This window comes from Spermophilus citellus (assembly GCF_964194105.1).
Source record: "Spermophilus citellus genome assembly, chromosome: 8".
NCBI lineage: Eukaryota > Metazoa > Chordata > Mammalia > Rodentia > Sciuridae > Spermophilus > Spermophilus citellus.
This window is the reverse complement of record NC_138189.1, coordinates 152550020-152574874: the sequence shown is the minus strand read 5'-3', so window position 1 is coordinate 152574874 and position 24855 is coordinate 152550020. Positions and strand designations below refer to the sequence as shown.

Here is a 24855-nt window from a genome sequence, read left to right as displayed (position 1 = left end):
ATTTGAAAAGATTTTGTAGTGTCTTTATATGTGAATTTTCAACAAGAAAATCATAGGCATTAGAAAATTACCATCAAATATTTAATAATCCCAAGTGTTCATGACATTTTATTATCTGGCATATATTAATCAACATTGACAGTTTCCTTAAACTTTTCAACACCCGTCGGTGTGGATTCAGTGCGCTCCTGTCACAGTGCACACTTCTCTGGCAGTTCCCTGTGATAGAGCTTATAGAGCAGGCCTGTAGACGCTGCCGGAAGCTCCTCCACGGTGAGGTCGACCTTGTCAAACCCTGCTCTGTGCCCGTAGAGCAGCAGCCTGGCCACTCTGCTGGTGACGGGAGTTGTGTTTCCAGACCTGAGCAGGTCCACCAGGTCCATCCACTCGCACCTGAGACACTCCTGCGGGCAGCAGTTGATGGTGAAGGAATGTGGCTGGAGGCGGCAGATGATGTACATATCTGACTTCCCGAAGGCTGTGGGAAGGCTGTGCTGCTGTCGAATACTCAGGAGGGACCTGAATTCTGACTTTATACCAGTCTCTTCAAAAACTTCTCGAACTGCTGTATCTCCTACATAGTACAGATGTGCAGATTGTAAGGATCACAATTTCAGACACATCATCTTTGAAGATTTGTAGTTAAAATCTCAAAGTCCAGAAGCAAAACCTTTGGTTGGCTGTTTTCAATACTAACTCTAACTTCTGGATGTCCTGAAATACCAAAATTATTTCACTACTTTACACCTGAGAAGCTTTTGATATATTGGCTATTTCTTTGGCTGGTTGCTAACTAGAGGCTTATTCACTTTTTTTTTTTTTTAGGGTTACATCCTTTTAACCTCTTCCTGCTCTGTTTCCCAAAAGGTAAAAGCATAGGTTGCAAAAGTTAAAACATGTTGCAAAGGTGCAGATAATACTTGGACATATATCTTCATTATTATCTTGTTCCTGATCGTCCATGAAAGCTGCCTAAACTTACATATTGCAGAACTGAGCAGAAGTGGTCTGTTCTTCCCTCAAAGTCCACAGAGCTGAAAAATGGGTCAAGTGAACTATGAAATGTCTGATTTCTCCTGGTGATCCCAGGTGGGACTGTCAAGCCTCTGGTTACCGAGCAAATGCCTTGTGACCATTTTGTTATGCTTCTCCAGTAATGTGGCAGTGAGATCCCACTGCAGGAAGTTTTGGCATTGCCTTTGTTTCCTGAGATAAGACTTCAAAGAGCTTGGTCTCAGTCCTTTAATACCAAAAGGCAATAGATGTTCATCAGTTTTCAAAAGGCTAGGGATACATAAAATGTATTATATAGCCAGATGTGGTGGTGCACACCTGTGATCCCAGCAACTGGGGAGGCTAAGGCAGGAGGATCCCAAGTTTGAGGCCAGCCTCAGCAACTTAGCAAGTCCCTTTCTCAAAATAAAAAAGAACTGTGGGGCTGGGGTTGTGGCTCAGCGGTAGAGCACTCGTCTAGCATGGCTGAGGCCCTGGGTTCGATCCTCAGCACCACATAAAAATAAATAAAGATATTATATCCAACTACAACTAAAAAAAAATAAATATTTAAACAAAAATAAAATAAAAAGAACTGGGGAATGTGGCTCAGTGGTAAAACACTCCTGTGTTTGATCCCCAGTACTAAATATATAAATAAACTACGTTAAAAATTTATAACATAATTAGGGTCTTCATATTCTAGAAGGTTAATTTTTCAATTAAATGCAAAATTTCTGTGGCAGGATTTTTATTACTATTACCATATTTTTGTGGTGTGTTTCCTGAAAGACCACCTAAATGGGTCTCACCCAGCTTTGTGATGTCCTGTCATTGTCTCTGGAAGCATCCATGAGAAGCCCTTAAAGAGCTGCCTTCCCTGACGGCTTCTCTGGGTGGCTCACTTGCCAGACACCCTGAAGTGCCTTCACTATGTGGTCAGTGACTTTGCCTTCTTAGTAACTCTTTTGGTAAAAAACAGCAAGGAAGAGGAAGCTGTGAAGAGCAGGCCCCCTGCTGCTCTGGTCCTCTGCTCCTCTTCAGTGCCCTGGATGTGCTCCCCAAGCGCAGGAAGAGTAGGGCCTTCTCAAGTTAACCTATGACGTCCCATACTGAGATCTGCCCATAGTCTCAGCATGACTAGTTTTACATTTTAAAACTGAAACCACTGAGGCGGGGGTTGTGGCTCACTGGTAGAGTGCTTGGCTGGCATGTGCAAGGCCCTGGGTTCAGTCCCCAGCACTGCAGGGAGAAGAATGTGGAGGTGGTGGGGTTACAACTGAAGGCATAGAAGAATAATCTAGGTTAAAAAAATTCCTTAGTATGAAACTTTAATCTGTATACAGTATATATTTGTTATTAAAGTGATTATTAAAGTTGGTAGCACTGGTCTCAAAATTTTAGATAATGCCCCTAACTCTTGTTCATATCTGTACTTTTATTCTTTAAATGCTCTGAAAAATATCCTGGGGACTCTGTCTAGTTCCTAGTAGCACTAATAAAAAGCTGGGTACTGAGCTCATGAGTTCAGGCCGTCTGCAGGCCCAGGAAACACAGGGCAGGGTGCTGAGCAGGCTGTCCTGCTTGAAGTCAGTCAGCACTGTCTGGAGAGTTCTGACCAGTCTCACAGTAGTACCATCACTGACCACTCCTGAAAATGGAAGGGCAAACAAGTGCTTCCACCTCTGGACTTTTGGAGACCCCTTCCACCTCAAGATGAAAATCTCTTCCTCAAGGATTTTCAACATGAATTTAAATTTTTTTTTTAATCAAGATCAAGTGACTTGTTCTGTTGTGCCTTTAAAGTTATTTCAATATAATGTAACCTCAACTGAAGTAAGATATACTATTTGACAAGTGTGAAGAACACAGGAAAAACTAGTAAGCTTTTGTTTTTATTTTTGCTGATTAAGAGATGTGCGTAGCTGGGCGTGGTGGTGCATGCCTGTAATCCCAGCAACTTGGGAGGATGAGGCAGGAGGATCACAAGTTCAAAGCCAGCCTCAGCAATTTAGTGAGACCCTGTTCAAAATTAAAAATAAAAAAGGTTTGGGGATGTGGCTCAGTGGTTAAGTGCCCCTGAGTTCAATCCTTGGTACCAAAAAAAAAAAAAAAAAAAAAAAAAAGAAAAGAAAAAAAAGAGATGTGTTTGAATATATCATCATAATGTTTTGTTGATTACAGGACAGTGATGAAATGGAGTTTATACTTGTTATTTCTAAATTGTAATATTTAATAATAGGGCGAGGTTGAACTGAAATGAAGTAATAGGAAGAATTCTGTGGAATGTGGGCTTTCATGGCTCTGGTGCACTGATAATCTTTGTGACTACAGATCGACAGAGGAGATGGCATTCCCAGGATGGCAGTGTGTCTATTTTAACCTCACAGATGCCTTTATACCACAGCCTGGAGGACTGCATTCTACTTTGTATATGGCCCTCTTACTTTCTGAAACACTACAGAGAACTCTGTTTGCCTCACGTAGTATCATCAAAGAATGAAAGATTCCAAACAAACACATTTCCCAGTTAATCAGTGTATTTACTGGGACTCAACAAAGAGTCCAGTCTGGAGCCAATAGAAGTGTTTGTGTGTATGTGTGATGGAAGTATTCCTACAGTATGTTACTTTCCTGAATGTAGGGTTTAAAGAAAATGATCTACATAATGTTTGGATGATTTGGCTTCATTATCAAGAATATTCTCTTGTACTGTTAGAAAACAGAAATACCCTCACACAGACATCTTTCAGACCTCTACTGTCAGGGGTCATTTCTAGCTGCTCTTGGGTTTTATCACATAGCTTAATTTATACTACACCCAGGTAGGAAGGTGAATGACAGTTGCTGCTTTTTTTCTTATTCCACATGACTGAGGTATGTGTGTAATCTCTGGATGGTGGAGTGTGATAACCACAAATACTTTTGAAAAGTGCATTTTTAATTATCTTGACTTAAAGGTTCTGGATTATACTTAAACCTAATGTATTTAGCTTAGAAATGTGTATTTCTTCATTTATATTTATATGTAAGTCTGACATTCAAAGGATCCATGAAAGTTCAAAGGAAAAAAAATGGATTCATTTGTGAAGGCAAGCCTCAGAAGGGGAAGCCACAGAGGCTCCCCAGATGTCCCCCAATGCACAGGATAAGAATGCAGGGCGTGGCTTCCCTAGTTCCCACCATGCCCAGGCCTCACGCGGATGGTGATCAGAATAGGGTAGCCTCGCCAAGTAAATGGCCTTCTCTTTTAGTGCTCACTCCTCAGCAAAATACTCCTATGCCACCAGCACACCTAGCAGAACCTAAGCAAAAGGTCAGTAAGTTCTCCAACCCAAGATCTGCTGTAGACACCCCTGAGTGTGATCAGTTCACTGGAAGATTGTTAGGAGTTGGCTATACAAGGCATAGAGGGCATTCTGATCTGTAATAACACTTAAAAATCAAGTTTCAAGAACACACACATTGTAATTTTTATAGTAACAGGGATTTAACCTGGGGTGCTCTACCCCTGAGCCACATCCCCAGACCTTTTTATTTTTTATTTCGAGACAGTTGCTTAGGGCCTTGCTAAAATGCTAAAGCTGACCTCAAACTTGAGAACTTCCTGTCTCAGCTTCCAGAGTCGCTGGGATTATAGGTGTACATCACTATGCCTTGACTTTAAATAAAAGTAAGTTCAGTAAATGGCCATAATGTATTCTTGACTAAAGAGAATAGGGGACGTGCATGTTAAGGAAGAGGTCTTGGAGAAATAATGTTAGTATCAAATGAAATTTTTAGCGATTAGGATGACACTGAATTTGATCCAATGGCTTAAGCATAGACAAGAAAATTATTTTTATTCTTTTGTTTCCTATAAATTAGTGGCATAGAGAATTCTCAGATTAGTTCCTATTTCTCTGTGTTAAATGTTGAGCTCAGTAAGTTATTTTAGGGAGCTATTTCTCATTTGAGAGTTTCTCATGATATTTTACTGTTCTGGCTTCCTACGTACTCAAAATAAATAGTAGATAAAATTCTTATAAAGAGAAGAATTACATCATTTTAGCTCTATAACTGACTTTATTATATTGATTCAATGTTAAATTTAAGTTATTATTCACCTTTCTGTGATATAATGGTCCAAAATTTGTGTTTTCTTGTAGTTTAACTCCAACATCAATTTTAGTCATATTCAGAATAACCCTTAATGCTAAGCTTTACTCATGGATACCTAAAGCTTTCATACAAATTAATCTAGAGACAGTCCTAAACAGAACAGGTGTTAAGTTCCTAATGGTATTTCTCAAACTAACGGAATAAATTGAAATGCTAGAAATGTTGCTGCTAATTTTATTGAATTAGTAATCTCTCTGAAACTCTCTGACTTGGTCTGAAGAAATTAGAAAATTTACATTCTTATTCTTCGATACAGAGCAAGATAAAGTAAGCACGTGATTTCCTCAGTATTTTCAAGCTACTTATAATATGTAAGATACATACCAATATCTTCTCCAGGCTCTGACAGGCCTCCTGGAAACTTCCACATATTTTTCATCTGCAACATCAAGCAGAAAAAAATGTTTACGTAGCATTTGTTCAGTAACACACAGACGCACACACCTGCAGGTGCCAAAACACCCAGCGCTGGTCCAGGCAATGAGAACTCACTTTTTCCAGTTTCCTGTTCTTCTCCTTCCCTCCTTTGCTGAGGAGCTAGTGACTTATGAAATCTTTCTCCACCTTTTTCTTCAGGAAATAGAAGTAATTTTATTTGGTTAATGTGATAAAATTTGTATTAATGAAACTTTGGAGGGAAATATCTACTGCATTTGTGTAACTTAAATTTCGCTGCTAGTTAACTATGAATAGGAGAATCTTACAGATGCTGCTATAATTAAGTAGAAAGCACAGAATAAATGTAATCACTAAAGGATGCTATTAATTTTCATATCTATTTACTGTATTGTATTTCTAATCAGACATACTACTCTTAAGATTCTGTTGTCTACATCAACAATTTTATGTAAAAATGTAATTGCTTTTCATGGGAGGTATGAATAAAATTGATCAGATTGTGTTTTCTGTCTATCATTTCTTTGTGTTTTCCCAGAACACTGCTTTTTCTGGTGGGGAGGGGCAGGTAGGAAGCTCTGACCATTGAGATAGCATAGAGTAACTTAGAAATAGACCACAGGTGATTATGAGATGGCATGACAGTGTTCCTGTGGCTGTCAGGATTGCTGTTTCCTTTCAGAGCTCTGTTCTATGTATCCATCCCCACAAGGAAGCTGAAGAAGGGCCAGCACTCTGTAGACTCTTCACCCACAGAAGGAGCTGTGGCCCTCCTGCTGGCGAGCTTGGTGGCCCTCGCATTTCCTGAGGAGAGCTTCCCCAGGATGTGTCACTTCCTAATCATGCCAGCTTGGACACCAGTGGCAAGGTTCCCAGGGCTTCCCAGGCTGCTGGTTAAGTGGGTGCAGCGTTCAGGCCGCCCACCTTTCCGCATCTGGCTCAGGCAGGCTCAGTGTTGGTTTACAAAGTAAATTATGCTTCACTTTATTAGTGCAGAGAATCCATCTCCGAGTCTCTACCTCAGTACACTGTCCTGGATTCCACTTCAAAATAGTTTCAGCAGCTTTGCTTCTGTAGAAACTTCACAGGCTTTTGTCTGACCACCAACATAAATTCTATCTGCAGCAGCAAAACATGTTATAACTGGGTAGACAAATGTTTAAAAGAACAATAAAAGTCAACTTTCAAAATCTTTGCCTAGACTTGACTATAAATGATTGGAGACTCTATCATATTTGGAGATAGAAACTTGTCAGAAGGGGGAAAATGCTGGACAGAAGGATTGAAAACAGTTCACACAAATCTGATTTTTAAATAAGGCTTCAGTATGGAAAGATCAGGTATATTTTATGCTGGTAAATAGGTGTGACATTTCCTGATATCACTTAGGTTTAAAGAGCTTATTTTAAAAAGTTTCCTTCTCCCAAAGTCTGGGTTTTTGAACCTGGGGTCTAAGTGGTGGGTGGAGAGGCCTGAGTCATGTGGTTTTAAAATGATTGAGCAATAGCAAGGCAGGCAGATCTTCCCATTCTCTTTATATTGAAACACTCAACAGGGTTAGTAATGTTAAAATAATGCTAAAATATTAGCTAGTGTGTACTGAATGCTTACCACGTTCTAGACACTCTGCTAAATGTTCTTGTAAGAATTAACACATCTAAACTGCACAGAAATCCAACAAGAGTCTGTTATTCCCAGTTTAGAGGTGATAAAGATTAGTCACTGGTCTAGAGTCACAGCTAGTGTGGGTTCAAGTCCAGGCAATTTGATTCTAACCATTTCTTTTAAGAAATTTGAAAAGCTGATTTGAGACTTCTCACTAATACTTAGCTATGTGGTTTTTCATATACCTCTGGTCTTCTCCTCATACTAACTGTAATATTTTGTGTACATCCAATCAAAATCTATATCAGATATAGATTCCTAGTATATGTGAATTTGGATTCACATATACTAGGAAGATATAGATTCCTAGTATATGTGAATTTGCACTCCCCTAGTATATGTGAATTTGGATTAACACTGAGGGCAGTGTTGAATGTGTTACCTATTGCCTGTGATATTATCTAGCAGTGATTTATTATTATTATATCTTTCTAACTTCTTTCATGAGGGAAAAAAACTAAAACTACTGAGGATAAGTTTGGAAGATTTAGTCTCCTTGAATTGGCTACATTTTAAATCTTTGTTCTCTTTTCCTATACAAAACATCTCTAGGATTCCAAGTATAAAATTCTACTGTACTTAATTCCCCGATCGTCATAAAAGAACTTTCCACTCTCTTTTAAAAGAAATGTTTTTCTCAAATGTTCTTGTGCCTAGAAGCTCTGTTTGAACTACTCAATCTTCACAACTGTGACCCCCTCCCTGCTTTAGGTTGGTGAGGTCATCTAGGGCCTTAAGCATACCAGAAAAGGTAAATTATCTTTTTAAACGTATTAAAATGTATGATTTCAAACAATACTAGAGTAGTTCTGTCATAATTTGGAATGGTGGTAGGAGGACAAATTTTCTTATGCATTTGCTAGTTACAAATCTGATGTGTCAGGCTGGGATTGTGGCTCAGTGGTAGCGCACTTGCCTAGCATGTGTGAGGCACTGGGTTCGTTTTTCAGCACCACATATAAGTGAGTAAAATAAAGGACAATCAACAATATATAAAAATTTGATGTGTGTGTGGAAAACAGAAGACTGTAGGAGAGGTAAGGATGGTCTCCTGGATTCCTTTGCAATCCTCCCCTTCCTAGAGTCAGTAATTGCAAGTTCAGGAACTAGGCATTTCAGGTGTTGACAAAAGGCACTCTGCTAATACATTTTTCACTGATACTAACAGAAGGTTAGATACTTTCTCTGCAATTTCAAATTTAAGAGTGCTGTTTCTTTTACATTTGTCCTGAAGATAGACTCAAATCTATTTTAAGGTTTTTAGGAGAGGTGAAAGAGCATGATTCATTTTCTGATCCCTTTTTCTCACTAGTTTCTTCATTCCATAGACATTTTCTGTTTTCCTGAGCAGAGGCTTAGCTTCAGGACATTGTTCCCTGGATACGGTTCCTGAAATCCTAACCAGGAGTTTCTGTAACAACAACCCCAAAAGACTACTAATTTCTTTGTTTCTTTTTTCTTGGTATAGGGGAATCAGACCCAGGGCCTTGCACACAAGCCTCTACCACTGAGCTATAACCCCACCCCTTTAATAAAAAAAAAATTCTTTTGAGACAGGATGTTGCAGTGTTGTACAGGCTGGTCTTGAACTTGAGATCCTCCTGCCCCAAGTCCCAGTAGCTAGGATTACAGCTATGCACCGCCGTGCCTGGTTTACTAATTTCTTTCAGTCATATCTCAAGAACCTGGAACAAGGGCACAGACTTGCTTGCCTCTTCCCTTTGGTTCTCTTGTATTATTTTAACTTCTTGTTCTGCCTTTATTCCTACCTGGCTAGATACCAGAAATCTGGTTATCTTTTATCACCACTGTCTAATCTTGACTCCACCATACTCACCTTCTAGGATTTGAACCTGGTGTATTGAGATTAATCTCATTATCTACAATATTATAATCACCAATGACTTGGAAGCTACCATCAAATCTCTCATAGTTTGGCTGATTCATTCAACAAAAATTTTGAGTGCCAGCTGCTAGGTGTACAGAAACTAATGTATAATATTGCAAACCGGTCATTCTCTTTATCACTGCTCTGTTTATTTTTTGAGTAACACATCTCCATCTTATGTATTCATTTTATTATTTGTATCAATGTATTTGACTGTTAGCTTCAGATGTAGAAACTCTGCATTGTTTACTAATTTATGCCCAGTGCTTAAAAGGTCATACAGCACAGTATGAAAAGGAACCCAGTAATATTTAATAAATCAATGAATAGGCCCCTAACCTGAACAGTTTGTTAGCACTCAATTTGTAAGGTCAAGCCTCTGGTAGATCTCTTTATTACTCAAAGCCATGGGGTTGGGAAGGAGAAAGGACACACTTTAAATGTCCCGTTAGGTCTATGTTTTGAGTGTGTGCATATAATCATTCTGAGGGTACAGTTTTTCTATAAAAAACACTTCACAGGCCTAGGATGTAGGTTAGTGGTACAGCACTTGCCTAGCATGTGCCAAGTCCAGATTCAAACCCTAGTACCACACACACATGCTTTTAAAAACAAAACAAAAAACTGTAAAGGAGAAAACTGGCTTGAATGTCTGAAAATAATTCTAATTATTTATAATATATAAAATTTATTAATAAGTACTTGTTCAATTATGTTTAAATTCCATCTAATGCCAAAATACAGTAAATGATTCCTTTTCTCACTATTTTTGTTGCTAAAATAGACATCCATACTTCATTTGCATATTTTGTTCTTAAATGGATCACTGCTTATAACTTAAAAAAAATCAAAACTCTATTTAAAATTATCATTCCTACTTACTCTGCAAAGAAACCACTATTATAACATAATTTCAATCTGCCTAGCTTCTACCAGTGCCAATGTCCTACGAATGTGGGGGGAACGTGAAAACCTGACTAAATCTGAAGCAGCACTTTCTCAATCGGATGACTGGCAGGTCTGAACACCAGCAGAATTTGGAAGCCCAAGTTGCTAGCTCAGCTGCTCTCAGACTTCACAGCACAAGCACCTGGAGGCTGACTGCTGGGCTCCCCCCTGCAGAGCAGCAGAGTCCACAGGTGGGGTCTTCTGTCAGTACCCAGCCTGCCCTTCCGTACCTGCTTCGTGATGCTGGCACAGGGCCTCTGTTAACCAGTCTCTGCACTGCCAGCTGACTCCCTTTCAGGCTCCACCAACAAACTCCAAGTCTGGAGAAGGGTGATGGTTATTTCCTGTACTCTCCTGTGCTGTGGTTCCTGGGCACACCATTCCTGCAGTCTGCTTTGCTGCCAGCAGTTCTTTCCTAGTATCAGCAAAATCCAGTTTGCAGTTTTCCTCACATCTGGCAGACACCAGGACTGGGTAAGTAGCACTTCCTGTGAGGGATTTTGAGTTTGGGTGATGTGTCTTCCCAAATGGAGGGAACCACAACCCACCAGAATGACATAAGTTACATTGAAGACATCTGAGATACAGCAGATGGCAAATGAGACATTTTCTGACCTTCCTTTATCCTATTAAAGGAAGAGATTTCTGAGAATGAAGCTGCTATTAATCCAGGGTGTGTAGAGTAGAGGGAACTTGGGGGAGAGGTGGGAGCTTTCAGCTAGGCATTAGGCTGATCATTAATTAGCACCTAGAGGAGGAACTGCAGTAAAAAACTATCAGAAGCTGGCTGCCATACCTTGCATGTGTCCCTAGGAGTGCTATCCCTTTCTCTTATTATGTTGACATATAAATCCTTACCATGTGGAACTCTGCTCTGTTAATCTAGTTGTCAATTAACTTGCATCAGTACCACCACTGGCAAACAGAGTTCCCAATTCAACTCTATGACTTCACCTCTCTCATGGAGTTTTCAAGGTTGCAGATGGTGATAATAATAGATTGTTATGATGGTTACTTTGATTAGTAAGGAGTATACAGGCTGGCGTAAAACTGGAAAGCATTCACTGAATGCTAAATGCTCTTCCTAAAAACAAAATCCAGTTTCTTAATGCATTAAATTTTCTCAGAAGTTGCCTCTTCATGGCTCTTAGATTATAACATTTAATTCTAAGTTCATTTTACATTTGGATCAATTTTTGTCATCTGAAAGGAAATAAGGATAACTATCATATGTATATGCGTGTTTATACATCTCTCACATACACACATGGTCACGTCATTTATTTACCCTTCTATGTGCTGTCATACTGGACAACCTTGAGTATTCCAGACTAGTAACTGGGTATGGAAAGAGAGATATTTATCACTCTTACATGAATGATTAATTTTAGACTTTGCCTAACCTTTCTTTAGTTTTTTCCAAAGATAACCTAATTCCAAGTTAGATTAGAATCTTGGTTCCAGTACATTATCTATGTATTTTTTGGCAAAATACTTAGTCTCTGTGACTTGGTTTCTTCATCTGTAAGATGAGAATAAAACCCCTCATGGGTTGTTGTGAAATACTCAAGTCTTCAACTAAAGATGTGGCAAACATAAAATGATGCAATGGGACATTCCTCGGCTATTCAAATGCAGCTACACACAAAGAAAAATCAGAGCAATAAGAATCACATATTCCTGTATGGAGAACTACATTTTTCTTTAAATGATACATTCATGTGCTAAAATAGAGTATGTTTATATAATTAATTAGTAAATTTCATTCCAAAACAATAATTAAAGATACTGGGAATAAGACAACTCATTTCTCTCCCTATGTATGTGCCATAAATGTTAATTTTAGTTACTAAGTGAGGCACTTTGCACATAACTAAAGTTTAATATCTTCTAAAATAACCAAGTAAAAATTCCCTGTTAAAAGACACACTCCAGAATTATACCAGACAAAAAAGGTCTTTTGGTGTTTAACCTTCCTTTCCTAATATGATGTCCAACAAATCCTTACTTCCAAATAATTTATTTCAAAAAATGGTGAGCAAACTTAGATCCAGACAGTTGAATTCACTGTCATCTTCACGCTGAACTCTCCTAATCTCTCTGGCCCATGAGAGTGAACTGCTGTATTGTTGTTCATACTTTTCAACCACTTCATCCTGCACTGACAACTATTCTTACCAGACAATCCCTAGAATCAACCCTTCACCTGCATTTAGAACACAGAACTCTGTTCAGCGTTTTGTGCAGTGCTTCTTGTGGGCCACGTTCAAGCTACATCATGGCATGACTCCTCAGGGCACGATTACATAGGGTATAAGAGCTGGAACTGCAGCCACAGGAAGTCATAATAAATTCCCTACAAGCTTATTTAAGGACAGGCAGTGCAACCCCAGCCCGCACACCAATATTTTCCTGTATCCAGTCCCGTGGGTGAGGGCCACTGCCTGGAGTTTCAAAGTACTTATGGGTTATGACAGTGGAAGTTGTAAAGAATAAGGAATACCTCTTTTTGGTACCATAAGAACTTAGAGAATTGACACCCAACATCTGTTCTGTCCTCAGTAATTCATCAGGAGGAATGAGAAGAAATGTGTGGGTACTTCAATTTAAATATCTTTTAAAATTCAACTAAATATGCCCTTTAGTGAATTCATCATTTTTCTTCCCAATACCCCCTGAATCTGCTGATGATACCATTATTCCAGCATCTCCTCCCAGCTCAAAATACTGAATGATTTAAAACTTATTCCTTTTCTTAACAAAGTCATGGTCACCAGTTCCTAGAAACATCTCTCCTCCTTCTTCATATCACCATCTTGGTGTAAGCCTTCCTTCTGCTCATCTTAATGACTAAAGCAGTGGCTTCACTGGCCTCTCTGGCTGTATCTCTGTTTGCATCCTCACACATCCTGTGGATTAATAAGCATCAGTAATCACATTTTATTAACATATTTGTCCTTACTGAACACAAAAGAAACCTACAAACTATACTCATAATCACCAGGGATTGATCAAAGCTCCTGAGCAAATAAAGTGCCTATGAAAATGTTTTTAAAAATAAGCATATAAATATCATTTTCAGTAATATGCTTTGTAACACAGCATATTGTTTCATGCCTAAAGTCTGTGCAATGGAACCACCTTATTGTTAACTAACAATACTCAGCTTATTAATTTTTTTTTTTTTTTTGGTACTGGGGATTGAACCCAGTGGCACTGAACCACTGAGCCACATCTCTGGCCCTCTTTTGTATTTTATTTAGAGATGGGGTCTTATTGAGTTGCTGAGGGCCTTGTTAAGTTGCTGAGGCTGGCTTTGAACTCAAGATCCTCCTGTCTCAGCCTTCCTAGCTGCTGGGATTATAGGCATGTGCACTGTGCCCAGCTCAGCTTAAGTTGTCTTTCAGGGAGGTATCAGATCTACTATTAAAAAAATCCCAGATTCTGTTAGAGTATACTGATATAATACATGATAGATCTCAGGAAAAGAAAAGCATCTTTGGTAACATGAGCCTGAGTCCATATGTAGCTATCATCTTTATATTTTCATGTCTAAGGTGATCATAAGGTAGACTGGACTTGAAATACATCTAAATGGGGTAGGAACAGAAGAGGAATACCACAAGACTACTGCAGATGTTGTACATAAATTCAGGCTCTCTTGATAGAAGTAAAACCAAGGCATCATTTCTGGACTTCTTTCATGTAACATTATTTTAGGTCTGTTTTCCTTATTTTTAGCTGGAAGTTACATGTGCCTCCATGGTTGAATAAAACAGCCAACTATAATTTAAAATTTGATAAAATTTTGAAGAAATAAAATCCTGATTGCATAGTTCCATAGCTGTCACCTCCATGCTGAATCTCCTAATCTCTCTGGCCCCTGAGAGTGAACTGATAAGTGATGAATGAACTGAAGCCTAAGCACAGGACAGGCAATCTAGCAAAACTTGACAAGTGCCTGCAAGAAGCTGGAACGTGGGCTGGGCTGGGGCTCAGTGGGGAGCGCTTGCCTTGCAGGTGTGAGGCCCTGGGTTCCATCCTCAGCACCACATAAAAATAAATAAATAAAATAAAGGTATTGTGTCCATCTACAACTAAAATAAAACATTAAAAAAAGAGAAGCTGGAGCATCAGACTGCCTTAGGACAAGGACCTTGTCTGCTCATCGTATGGCAGGCAGATCTGCTAGGTGGAAAGGGGTTCCAAAATGGTCAGACAATACAATTTCCCTTTTTATTTAGTATAGATGAAGTATTTTTCCACATCTGGTTTCATTTGTGCTAAGTAGTTGAAACTTTAGTTTACTGGAAGTGAACTTTAAAATAATAATTTAAAAATAATATTTTTAAAGGAAATATCAGATAATGGTTCTGTTTTTTGTTTTGATTACATAGAAAAAACTTAAATATGTATCATCCATTAATTAAATAATCATATTATGGTGACAAGAGGTAAAGACAAAAGATTTAAGCAAAGAAAACCCATGGAAATTTTAAAAGTTCATCAATAGCTTAGTAATTCAGTGGTCTGCTTATGTCATGTATGTATAATTTATACATGGATCACAAATAATTTTAGATCATTTAAAATCTTGACCTTGTTCTAAGGTACATTTTATAAACCAATTTCTGAGAATAATCTATTATGTATTTGTCATTTCTACCATATCTCAGAGGTGGCTATCATTTATTCAATGTGAAATGTAAAAGAACTACAAAACACCTTAAACTCCTTTTTTTGGCCTTTTGTTACTCAAAGAAGCTTCCTTTTCTAGTGCACCTTTCTGACTCCATGCTTGTGCCTTCAACACTTTGGCAGCCATTTCTGGTTCCGTATGGAAAGCGGAAAGCGTACCTGCTCCTGCCAGACACATTCAGCACACAAGGAGCCACTACAGGCCCTGCTGATGCTAGTTCCACAGCGGCTGTTGGGAGGGAAGGAGGAGAGCCCACCATACTGTGTCAGCTGCTGGGCCCTCCCACTGCCCCTGGATGCTGTGCCCCGAGGAGACAAGATACTTCACACTCTAGTAATTTTTCCTGATTTGGAAGTATTTCTAACTGTATTTGGAATTATTAATGATACAAATAACTCCTTAAATATATGCAACTTAATTTTGAAAAATTCAACAACAGAAAAATCTTGACCTCCAATGGTTGGATACCCAATGGTTACTGGTGAAGTACAATCCTTAATAAAGGAAGACTCTCTCAAGTGTATACAGGACTTGCATCTATTTCAGTCCTTAGCTATTTCTGTGAATAGACATCTTTACTTATTAATACCATTCTTGCCAAAAAATAGCTCTTTCTTGTCATACAAATAAAAAAAGAAAACAAATACTGTGCTCAGCATTCTATTGTGTATTGCTATAAATATAAACTGATACAAATGAGAGAACAAATCATTAAACTGTGCCTAAGGTCACTCTGCCCAGCGTAGTTTTCCATTGCTGTGCATTTCCTTCTTCATTCGCTCAAGTACTAGGAAGGGATTCAGTGGAAAGAACAGAGCAGATAGTTAACAAATCCCTTCCCCAGGAAGGTATGAGGACTAGATTTGAAAGATGAGAAAATGGGCATGGAGACTTGCCCAGGGGCAGGTTGTCATCCTTACACCAAGTCTGCTGTTTACATCCTCTCCCCTCACCTGGCATGCTACTGCTGGGCTGATTTGAAGGTTATTGTTGCATTACCCTCCCCCTATTTAATCACCACCACTTTATCACCATGACTGCAATCTGTACATGATTAACTGTTTACATTTAAATCTAAACCCCAGGCACCCTTAAAACTAGGCCCTCCTGGTCCCATTTAGTCGTTCTCACCAAATATATGTGTTTTTCCCCCAATTTAAATACAAAATCTATTGAGAGCTAGACAGTGACGTTAGGTCTCTATAAATTTTTGTTGATTATAAGATGCTTTAATTGAGTCACATATTCTGCCTTAATTTAAACCTCAAAAGTTCCTTATTTAAGATAGCATTTCTGAGAAAATGACACTGATTTCAGCCATTGTTACAAATAATTTAAATTTTAAAAACATATAGGGAAATATTTTGATTCTGTTTATTGATATTTACTTAAGTCTCACTCTGAGTTGTAACTTCTGGGAGAAAAATCCAGTTTCTACTCATGACACTGCTCTCCTTAGTGTCTAGCTGCCTAGACCTATTTTGGTATGAGGTACTTCGTATTTGTTCCCAGCCTGGTTCTCAGGTCAAAAATCTTAACACTCCTACATTCCCGACCTCTGTGAACTCTTACTATTTTTCCCACACCATGCCAGTCCCTTCGTGAACTCTGTGCCTTTACACATTCAATTCTAACGTTCTCAGCTTGCTTTTCTACCCTCTTTTTAAACCAGTTCATCACCTTCTACTCATTCTCCTAGACTTGTTTTAAGTGTCACCCCTTCTGAAAAGTCTTCAGGGGCTCCTTACAGTCAAAGTTAACTATAATTATCTGCTCTATGACTGCCTGTCCAAATAAACAGTAAGCTGAAGGGCATCAGGGAGATTGTCTTACAAATCACTGTACTCTCAGCACCTGGCACAGAGTGGAACACACCGGAATGCATGGAAGAATGTCTAACCCAGGGCCTCTACCACTGAACTATATCTTTTTTTTTTTTTTTTTGGTACTGGGGATGACCCAGGGGCACTTGACCACTAAGCCACATCCCCAGCCACATTTTGTATTTTATTTAGAGACAGGGTCTCACTGAGTTGCTTAAGGCCTTGCTAAATTGCTGAGGCTGGTTTTGAATTCAAGATCCTCTTGCCTCAGCTCTGGAGCTGCTGGGATTACAGGCGTGCATAACTGTGCCCGGCTTGTATAAGTACTTCTTGATCTTATATTTAAATATTTATAAATATTTAAATGATCCATAACTAGTTAAAAATAACTTTTTTTTTGTGAAGTTGTAACTGGAAATACTCTGCCACTGAGCTTTATCTCCAGCCCTTTAAAAAGTTTTTTAAAAAAATTTTTGAGAAAAGGTCTCACTAAATTGCTGAGGGTCTCACCAAGTTGTTGAGATTGACTTCGAATTTATGGTCCTCCTGCCTCAGCCTTCTGAGTTCTAGTACTTTTTGATTGGAAAAAAATATCAAAATGATCCATAATTGCTTAGAAATAACTTCTAGATTCTATAATTCCTTAAATTATAAATTCTTTTAAGTTTCTACAATTTCTTAGGCATGTCAAAATTTCTACATTTTCCAAACATTTGGAAAGCATTTATAATGCAGGAGCAACTTACTTTATTTCGATCTTGTACGACCAATATTTTTCTAGTACTCTCATCAAATACAGCTCCTGTTAGGAGAAACAATAAATGATAATCAAGAAATATTAATTTCATTCTCTTAGACTCCTCCCATACTTATCTGTGGTCATCAAAATCCTACCCATGCTTGAAGGCCTAGTTCAGATATCATCTCATCCATGAAGACTTGTAAATCTCCTGAGCAAGGAATTGATTGTTCAGTAGTTATTTTTAGTTCTAGTATATACCAAGTTGTAGCATAATCATCTGCTTAAGCTTCTCTAGATTGTCTATTTCTCTTGGTACACAATCTTTCTATCCTTTCATGGCATTTTCTTTATAGTGTTCAGATAATTTTAAGTGCCTGTTGCAGTCCATTTGGCATCTATAATAAACTACCACAAACTGGTGGCTTATCATAACACAATTTTCTTATAGTTCTATAAGTTGAGAAGTTCAAGACTGAGGTCCTGGCAGGCTCAGTGTCTGGAGAAGGCCCACTCCTTAGTGTCTTCTAGCTATGTCCTCACACAGTGGAAGGGCAAACAAACTCCCTTAGGCCTCCTTCATGAGGGATTGGATCCCACTGCCCAAAGGCCTCCCCTCTTCACAGCCTCACACTGAGGATTAGGCTTCAGTGTGTGGATTTGGGAAGAGAGATATTCAGAGCATGCAGTTAAAAGTGTTCACTGAATAAATGCATTTGCTTTTTCATTCTTTCTTGAATCACTGCATAGAACACAGGCCTCTGACCCCTAACAATCTAAATCCTAGTATCTTAGTATTCAGTTCAGGACCTTTCTGAAGCTAATTGTACACAACTTTTTAACATATAACACCAATATTTCTTTTTGTAGTTTAAAGTTCTAATCCATTTATTTAATTTACTCATTAATTATACACATTACTTAGTGCACTATAGATTATGCTAGCATTTATCTTTGAGCAATCCTGGGTCAAAAATATAAATAACAGTCTAATGATCTTTATTAGGTTCCTTTAAATGGAATAACATAAACATTTGTTTATGTGGGAAGATATTTTCCACATATTCAGCCATTCTTTCAATATTGAGTCCTTATACACAACATATGGTAATAAATACTATGTAGAGATAAAATATTAAAGGGAATAGGTATTTGTAACACAAGGAAAACTGAAATGAAATACCACTTGTTTTAAAACAAGAGTAAAACCAAATGAGGTGTAATTAATGATGATGGATTCTATTATAAAATTTAGACTATGATGAAATTGGACTTTCCAAGGGATAGCATGCAAGGAAACCTACTCTTAAAGTATAAAAATTTGTGATTAGCCACCTTGAACTTTCCCCTAATGAATTCACTAGTAACAGGAGCACAGAACCAGTACACACAACTTGAGTGACCCCTGCTGGCCACAGCACAAGAGCTAAATCAATCCTAGGTCAGAGATCAAGTGGAAATTCCCAGCTTATGGCCAGAGACTGTGCTTACTGCTTTGTGTGCATTTTTGTCTAGGGTGCTCATCAAAAGAATCCGCTGAACATCCTGAGTACCTGAGTTCATGCAGCCTAGAGGGAGAGTGGAGCCTGGCAGCCAGACTGGGCTCCAAGTAGGCACTCTTTTTTTTTTTTTTTTTTAAACTGGCTTAATTTATATTTTAAGTTGGACACAATACCTTTACTTTATTTGATTATTTTAATGTGATGCTGAGGATCAAACCCAGGGCCTCCCATGTGCTAGGTGGGCACTCTACCACTGAACCACAAACCAAGCCCCCCAAGTAGGCACTCTTTACAGTACGATATGGCACTCCAAGGGCTCATTTCCACTTGAAGGTTTGACATTCACTCAAGAAATCCTGGGTGTCTGCTTTAGGCCAGACTATCTTTGCTTGAGGATACAGTGGTGAAGGAGACTTAAGATACCCACCTTCATGGAGTTGATATTATTGTAGGGATAGGATTGCCAATTGTGTTATGTGTAATAAAGACAGGTGGCTCTAGATAAAGGGACAAAGGCTGATAGGATTGGTGTGCAGGAGAACCCCGTTTTAGACAGGAGGGTCAGGAGCTTTTCTGAGGAGGAGACACTTGTGCAGAACCGTCAACTGTCAAGAACTGGACAAAGCTCTGAGGAAGCACATTGCAGGGGAAGAAGCCAGTAGATGCCAGGCTAGTAGGTGCTGGCTTGTGAGGGTAATTAACCAGGGAAGAAGCCACAGCTCACTCTTGTCCAGCCATACTATGAGCAACCTTCTGTCCTTCTGTTGCTCATAATAACATCGACTATTTTCTCTCCACCTAAAAATCTCTGCATTAGATTGTTCCTGTCCCTAAGAGCCCCCTCTGATCCTAGTTATCCTTCACTACTGGTCAAGTTCCACATCTCCCATTCTTGAAGTCCTCTAGAACTCCTAAACTATATGAGACAATACAATACTTACTTATAAACTTTCATGGAATACTCTTAGTGTATATATCACCAATTCTATGGTAATGATTGCAAACTCAATCAGAAATCCATGACAATGAATGAGAGTTATTTCTATGACTTTCCAATGAAGTGTGAGGCTGTCACCCAATTATCAAGTACAATCATTTGTAATGAAGCTGAATGGAAAGCTTAAGACTTCAGATAGAGAAGACATTACTAGACTTCTTGAATAACTCCTTTAAAACACTTCTTATGTGCAAAATAGCTTTAAAACTCTTGTAAATTATATAAAATTGCTAATTAAAATTATTAATAAATTACTATTTAATACATATTATTGCTTTCATTTAAGAATCTCCTTAATCCTGGTTCTCAAAGGGTGATGTTAAGACCAAAAGCTGCAATAGCAGAAATAGCCACAGGAAAATTATTAGAAATGCCAATTCTTAGGTCCCACCCCAGACCTACTGAATCATCAGTCTGTCTTAATAAGCCCTCTGATTTTGATGCCTTCTACTATGTGAGTCCCTGTCTTTATTGGAAGATAGTATTCTCTCAATTTATATCTATGAAGCTAATCAGACTATGAAGTTCTACACTGTCATTAAATCATGCTATTTTAAATAATGGTTTGTCACAATAACTTAACCTAAATGTCTTTAAGAAGTAATATTAAATTTGGTTCTCTTTACCTTATACTCAACCTAAGCTATATTTTACTGTACAGATTCGTATGTTTAGTACTAATATGTGTGATAAGAACATGAAAATTGTCAGAATCAAAATAGATTCACTGTGGTAAACCTAACCAAAAAAAGAAAAAGTGAATAAGGCTGGGAGGTTATGAAGGGCCGGTCAGTTGTACAGGAGGCCTGATGGCAATCATCACAACATTCTGCCATAACCACAGCTTTCAGAGGCCACCGTGATAACATAAAAAAATACCTCTATGAGGACATCTGCCCTGAAACTGTTTGTTCAACTTCAGACTGCTGTACTTTTATTATCAATCACTGTGGCCCAGTGATAACTATTTCCAAATACCTGCTGAAATTCTACTCACATCTGTCTCTCAAATTTTGTTCTGGCCTCAACTTCTTTGAACACACTCATAGTTTACCATGGTACCTGTATTCCCATTGCAATACTCGGCTATTTCTAAATAAATTTCATCCTTTAGAGACTCTGATTGTTTTGTTTATTTAAGTTGAATGAATTTATTTCCTGATTCCAAGTCATGCCACTGTTTGAGAACAGGTTTGGAATTCAGCTCTCAATGTGCCAGTTCTTTGTGATGCCCTCTGCTGATCTGTAAAGCAACTTTCATTTATTTAAAAGCTCTGCAACAGTTTCAGGAAGATAATCACTGAACAAAATCATTCATCAAAGAAAGAAACTGGGTTAACCTTAAAGAACTTTAAAAAGTGAACTCTAGTGGCCATGAGTTCGAAACTGACCTGCGACTCCTACTTGATGTGTAGCATACGCTGGTAATCTGCTGGGCCCTTCTCCCAGCCACAGGGTCAGCGTTGATGAGTCAGATTCTGCATGGTGAAAGCGGAAGCCCAGGGAAGCAGCAGGGGCAATAAATCGGCTTTGGAGGATGGGAATATGCAGCCAGACGGCTATTTTACCTTCTGATTGCCACTCATGTATTGCAGCTAAAATGTAGAAGATAAGAATCTGTAAACATTTAACAGTGAGACAAATGGGATAAACTAAAACTGGGCTCAGGGTGTCACTTCCTCCAGAAAGACATCTTTAGGGATGTACTTCCTCATGATTAGCTTTCTGGAGAGATCCCAAAATGTCCTGTTCACATCACCAGCGTGGCTACTACCATGTTTTTCATAATTACCACATTATTTATATGATTTTCTACCAGATCAAAATCCTTGAGAACACAGTGCTGATCTTCACATCCATACCGGCTGAAGACAATATTTGGCACATAACAGGTGTTGCTAATTGCAGAATAGACAAATAAACTGATTTAAACAAAATGGAATACAATTTTAATGCTGTTTCTTTCTCTGTTTTGTGATGCTGGAGATCCAGCCCTGGGCTTCATGTGGGATAAGTGTTCCACTACCAAGCTACATCACCAGCCAATGTTTTCTTTTAACACCCTTAGTCTTGATCTTTATTAAGGACTTTTACTTGCACTTAAAGAGTTGTACCATAATTATTTTTGGTTTATAAATTTCAAGATGGTCAAAAGTATATAATTATTTTAAAATAATTATGCTAGTTCTAGAAAATCTTGAAAATAAAGATAATGAATTAACCTTAATGTTTTACTAGTTTGAAAATATCTAAAATTTTTTTGTTTTCATGAATTTTTTAAGTAACATCATATTACATACAGCTTATATCATGTCTTTCACAACATATCTTAAACATTCCGGGGTAAGTTACCAAAATTTTTTGAATGAATATAAATTTCTAATAACTCCAAGTTTTCCATATGTAGATATTCATAAGCTTCTTAACCAACCTTCTACTCATAGACATTTATTTCTAATTTTGTTATAAAAAATTCCCCAATGAACATGATAGGTTTTGTCTTTGAATTTTTTAAAGTTTCTTACTTCATTACATAAGATTAAGCCAGGGAATAAAGATGCCAATTCATTTAACCTTGCTAAGTTTCAGATGCTTTACAACATTATTTAAGTACTCACCACCATGAAAGACAAAGGCGGGGGTGAAGAAAGGAATACTTCACAATTTTAGAGATTTGAGAACCCTTTCCGGTCACTTTCCCTATGCGTCATCTCACTTGCTTTTGGCCCCAACCCTGAAGCGTGGATCTTGGGAGGCTTGAGCACCTGTTCAGGGAACTTTTCCCTCTCTTCTCTTCCTCAGCTCTGCAGCAAGCTCCTCCAAGCCAAGGACCATGCTGTATGCCCCTCTCGAAAGTTGGTGTGCCCAGAACAGTGCCTTTAACAGATTTGGCCTGACTTAGCATGCTGTGAGGCCATGGGATCAGATCCTTCTGACCTTTTCTCTGATTAAATCTTTGAAAAACAGAGGTCTAATTAAAGCAATGTGCAGAAATCTTAGAGTTTATTAGTTTTTTTTAATATTTATTTTTTAGTTGTAGTTGGACACAATACCTTTATTTTATGTGGTGCTGAGGATTGAACCCAGGGCTCACATTAGGCACACGCTCTACCGCTGAGACACAACCTCCAGTTGATGAGTTTTGACATGTATATACACCCATAACCAACACTTGAAGATTGCAGTCAGGAATTCCCATGTATTTCTTCCTAATCTTTCAGAGTAAATGAAAAAGATTTTGCAAAAGCACTGCTATTTGCTGCTGTTTTGCATCTTATACTCTTTGGCACAAGACTAGTGCCTAGTCCTGACTTCACTTAACTGTCAGCTCTCTAGCTGCTCTCAGACATTTCCTGAAGACTGCCACTTCAAAACTTCTCAAAGTACTTTCAAAACGGAATACTACAGTCCCAAACTAGCTTTATATACCAGCTTGTTTCTGGCATCAATACTCAGACTCACTTTTTAATTCTTTCCTTTTCTCAAACTTCAGTGATTTTTTTCCTTCCACCACCACCTTCCATCCCCATGGCTTATATCTGTCCCTCAAAGTCCAGCTCATAAAAGTCCACCTCTTGAGGGCTGGAGTTGTGGCTCAGTGGTAGAGCGCTTCTCAGCACCACATATAAGTAATTAAATAAATAAAAAAGGTCCATCAATAACTAATAAAAATATTTAAGAAAAAAAGTCTATGTCTTGAACAAAAATCTTTCCTAAACCATGTACAAATGCTATTATGTGAACTTAAAGAGTACTAACCATGTGAGGATGATTAGAACTCATCCCGAGTTACCTGATGACATTTCTTTCTCACCCTATTTAATATTCTATACAGTTGCAATCCAGGTTAGCGCCATATTATGCACCAGGGCTCAATCTCTATTTATTAAATAACTGGTTGCCTAAGGTGGCACAGCTCCTCAGTGGCATAGAAAGACCAGAAACACCTTTGAAGTTTATTATCTGTGTTATAATTACCATCTAACTTTTGAGTTGTCAATACAACAGGAACACAAAAAGAATGGTGGACTTCTATGTGTGAACAGCTTAACAACTTTTGCTGATCTTATTCATAATGAGTTTAACTTATTTGAAAAGAACAAAAACTTCCAATCAGGCTTTCTTTTCAGATTATTTTAGGTTCTCTCTGCAGGCACTGTCAGTTTTGTTTGACTGAATGACAACACAATGGAGTTGTAGGAGTAGGCCAGCGGGCAGCAGGGTACAGGAAGAACAGATGTAGAGCCAGGGTAAGTTACCCTATTCTCTCCATTCCTCGGTCCCATCATTTAGAAAAAAATCTTAAAAAAAAACACCTTTATCATTCAATAAGTTATTTAATATCAACATTTAATAATTTGACTATTATTTAATGATTCCTGAATGGCACAGAATTCGTATTATCAAGATACCAAGGTTGTCCCTTCAGAACTCCTAAGTGAGTGGCCTGCCCGGTGACCTGCCTGATCACACCGTCAGTCACCGGGCGGGCACTCCGCGCTGAAGCACCCTAGGGGACGCATTCTCAGCGGCAGGGCTCCTGGCAGGACCCGGGACCCAGCGCAGGACGTCACCTGCAGACCCAGGTGCCAGCCGAGGGGTGCCTGCCGAGCGCCGCAGCGTACGCACAGAGGTCCTGGGGGGGGGGGGGCTCAGCTTGGCGCCGGCCGGGCAGCGGGCGAGGCTGGCAGAGCCGCGGTCGGGGGTGCCTTCCTCGCCTGGACCTCCGTGGGGTCGACGGGACCGGCAGGGTGCCCAGGGTACCCGGCGAGCGCGGGGCGAGCGCGGGGCTGGCGCTGCCCCACCGCCCCGGCCCGCGCGGACACTTGCCTCGCAGGGCGCTGCGGAAGGCGGCGTCGTCCAGGCGGTCCAGTGCGCCGCCCCGCGCCAAGCGCACCGACACGCCCCCGAACTTGTCGGGCTCTCCGCGCAGCTCGCCCGAGGGCCCAGAGGCCCTGCGGCGCCCTGCCGTCGTCCCGAGGGCCGCGCCTCGCGCCCGCGCCCACACCAGCGCCGCGCGCCAGCAGCGCCCGACCGGCCGCAT

The 24855-nt window shown here is 39.2% G+C and overlaps 1 protein-coding gene across 2 annotated transcripts; it reads right to left on the bottom strand.

Moving 5' to 3' along the window:
- Positions 1-191: 191 nt before the first annotated feature.
- NUDT6 (nudix hydrolase 6) lies at positions 192-24855 on the bottom strand (the record flags this gene model as incomplete). 2 transcript variants are annotated; one of them, XM_081303107.1, is made up of 5 exons in its annotated part: positions 192-574; positions 5479-5533; positions 17320-17375; positions 21203-21406; positions 24642-24855. In XM_081303107.1, the coding sequence occupies 5 exons, from the start codon at positions 24853-24855 to the stop codon at positions 192-194; spliced, it is 912 nt and encodes a 303-aa protein (XP_081159233.1). The 2 variants fall into 2 exon arrangements, with proteins under 2 accessions (XP_081159233.1, XP_081159234.1); XM_081303108.1 differs by lacking the exons at positions 21203-21406; positions 24642-24855 and adding an exon at positions 5647-5724 and having other exon boundaries at positions 17320-17374.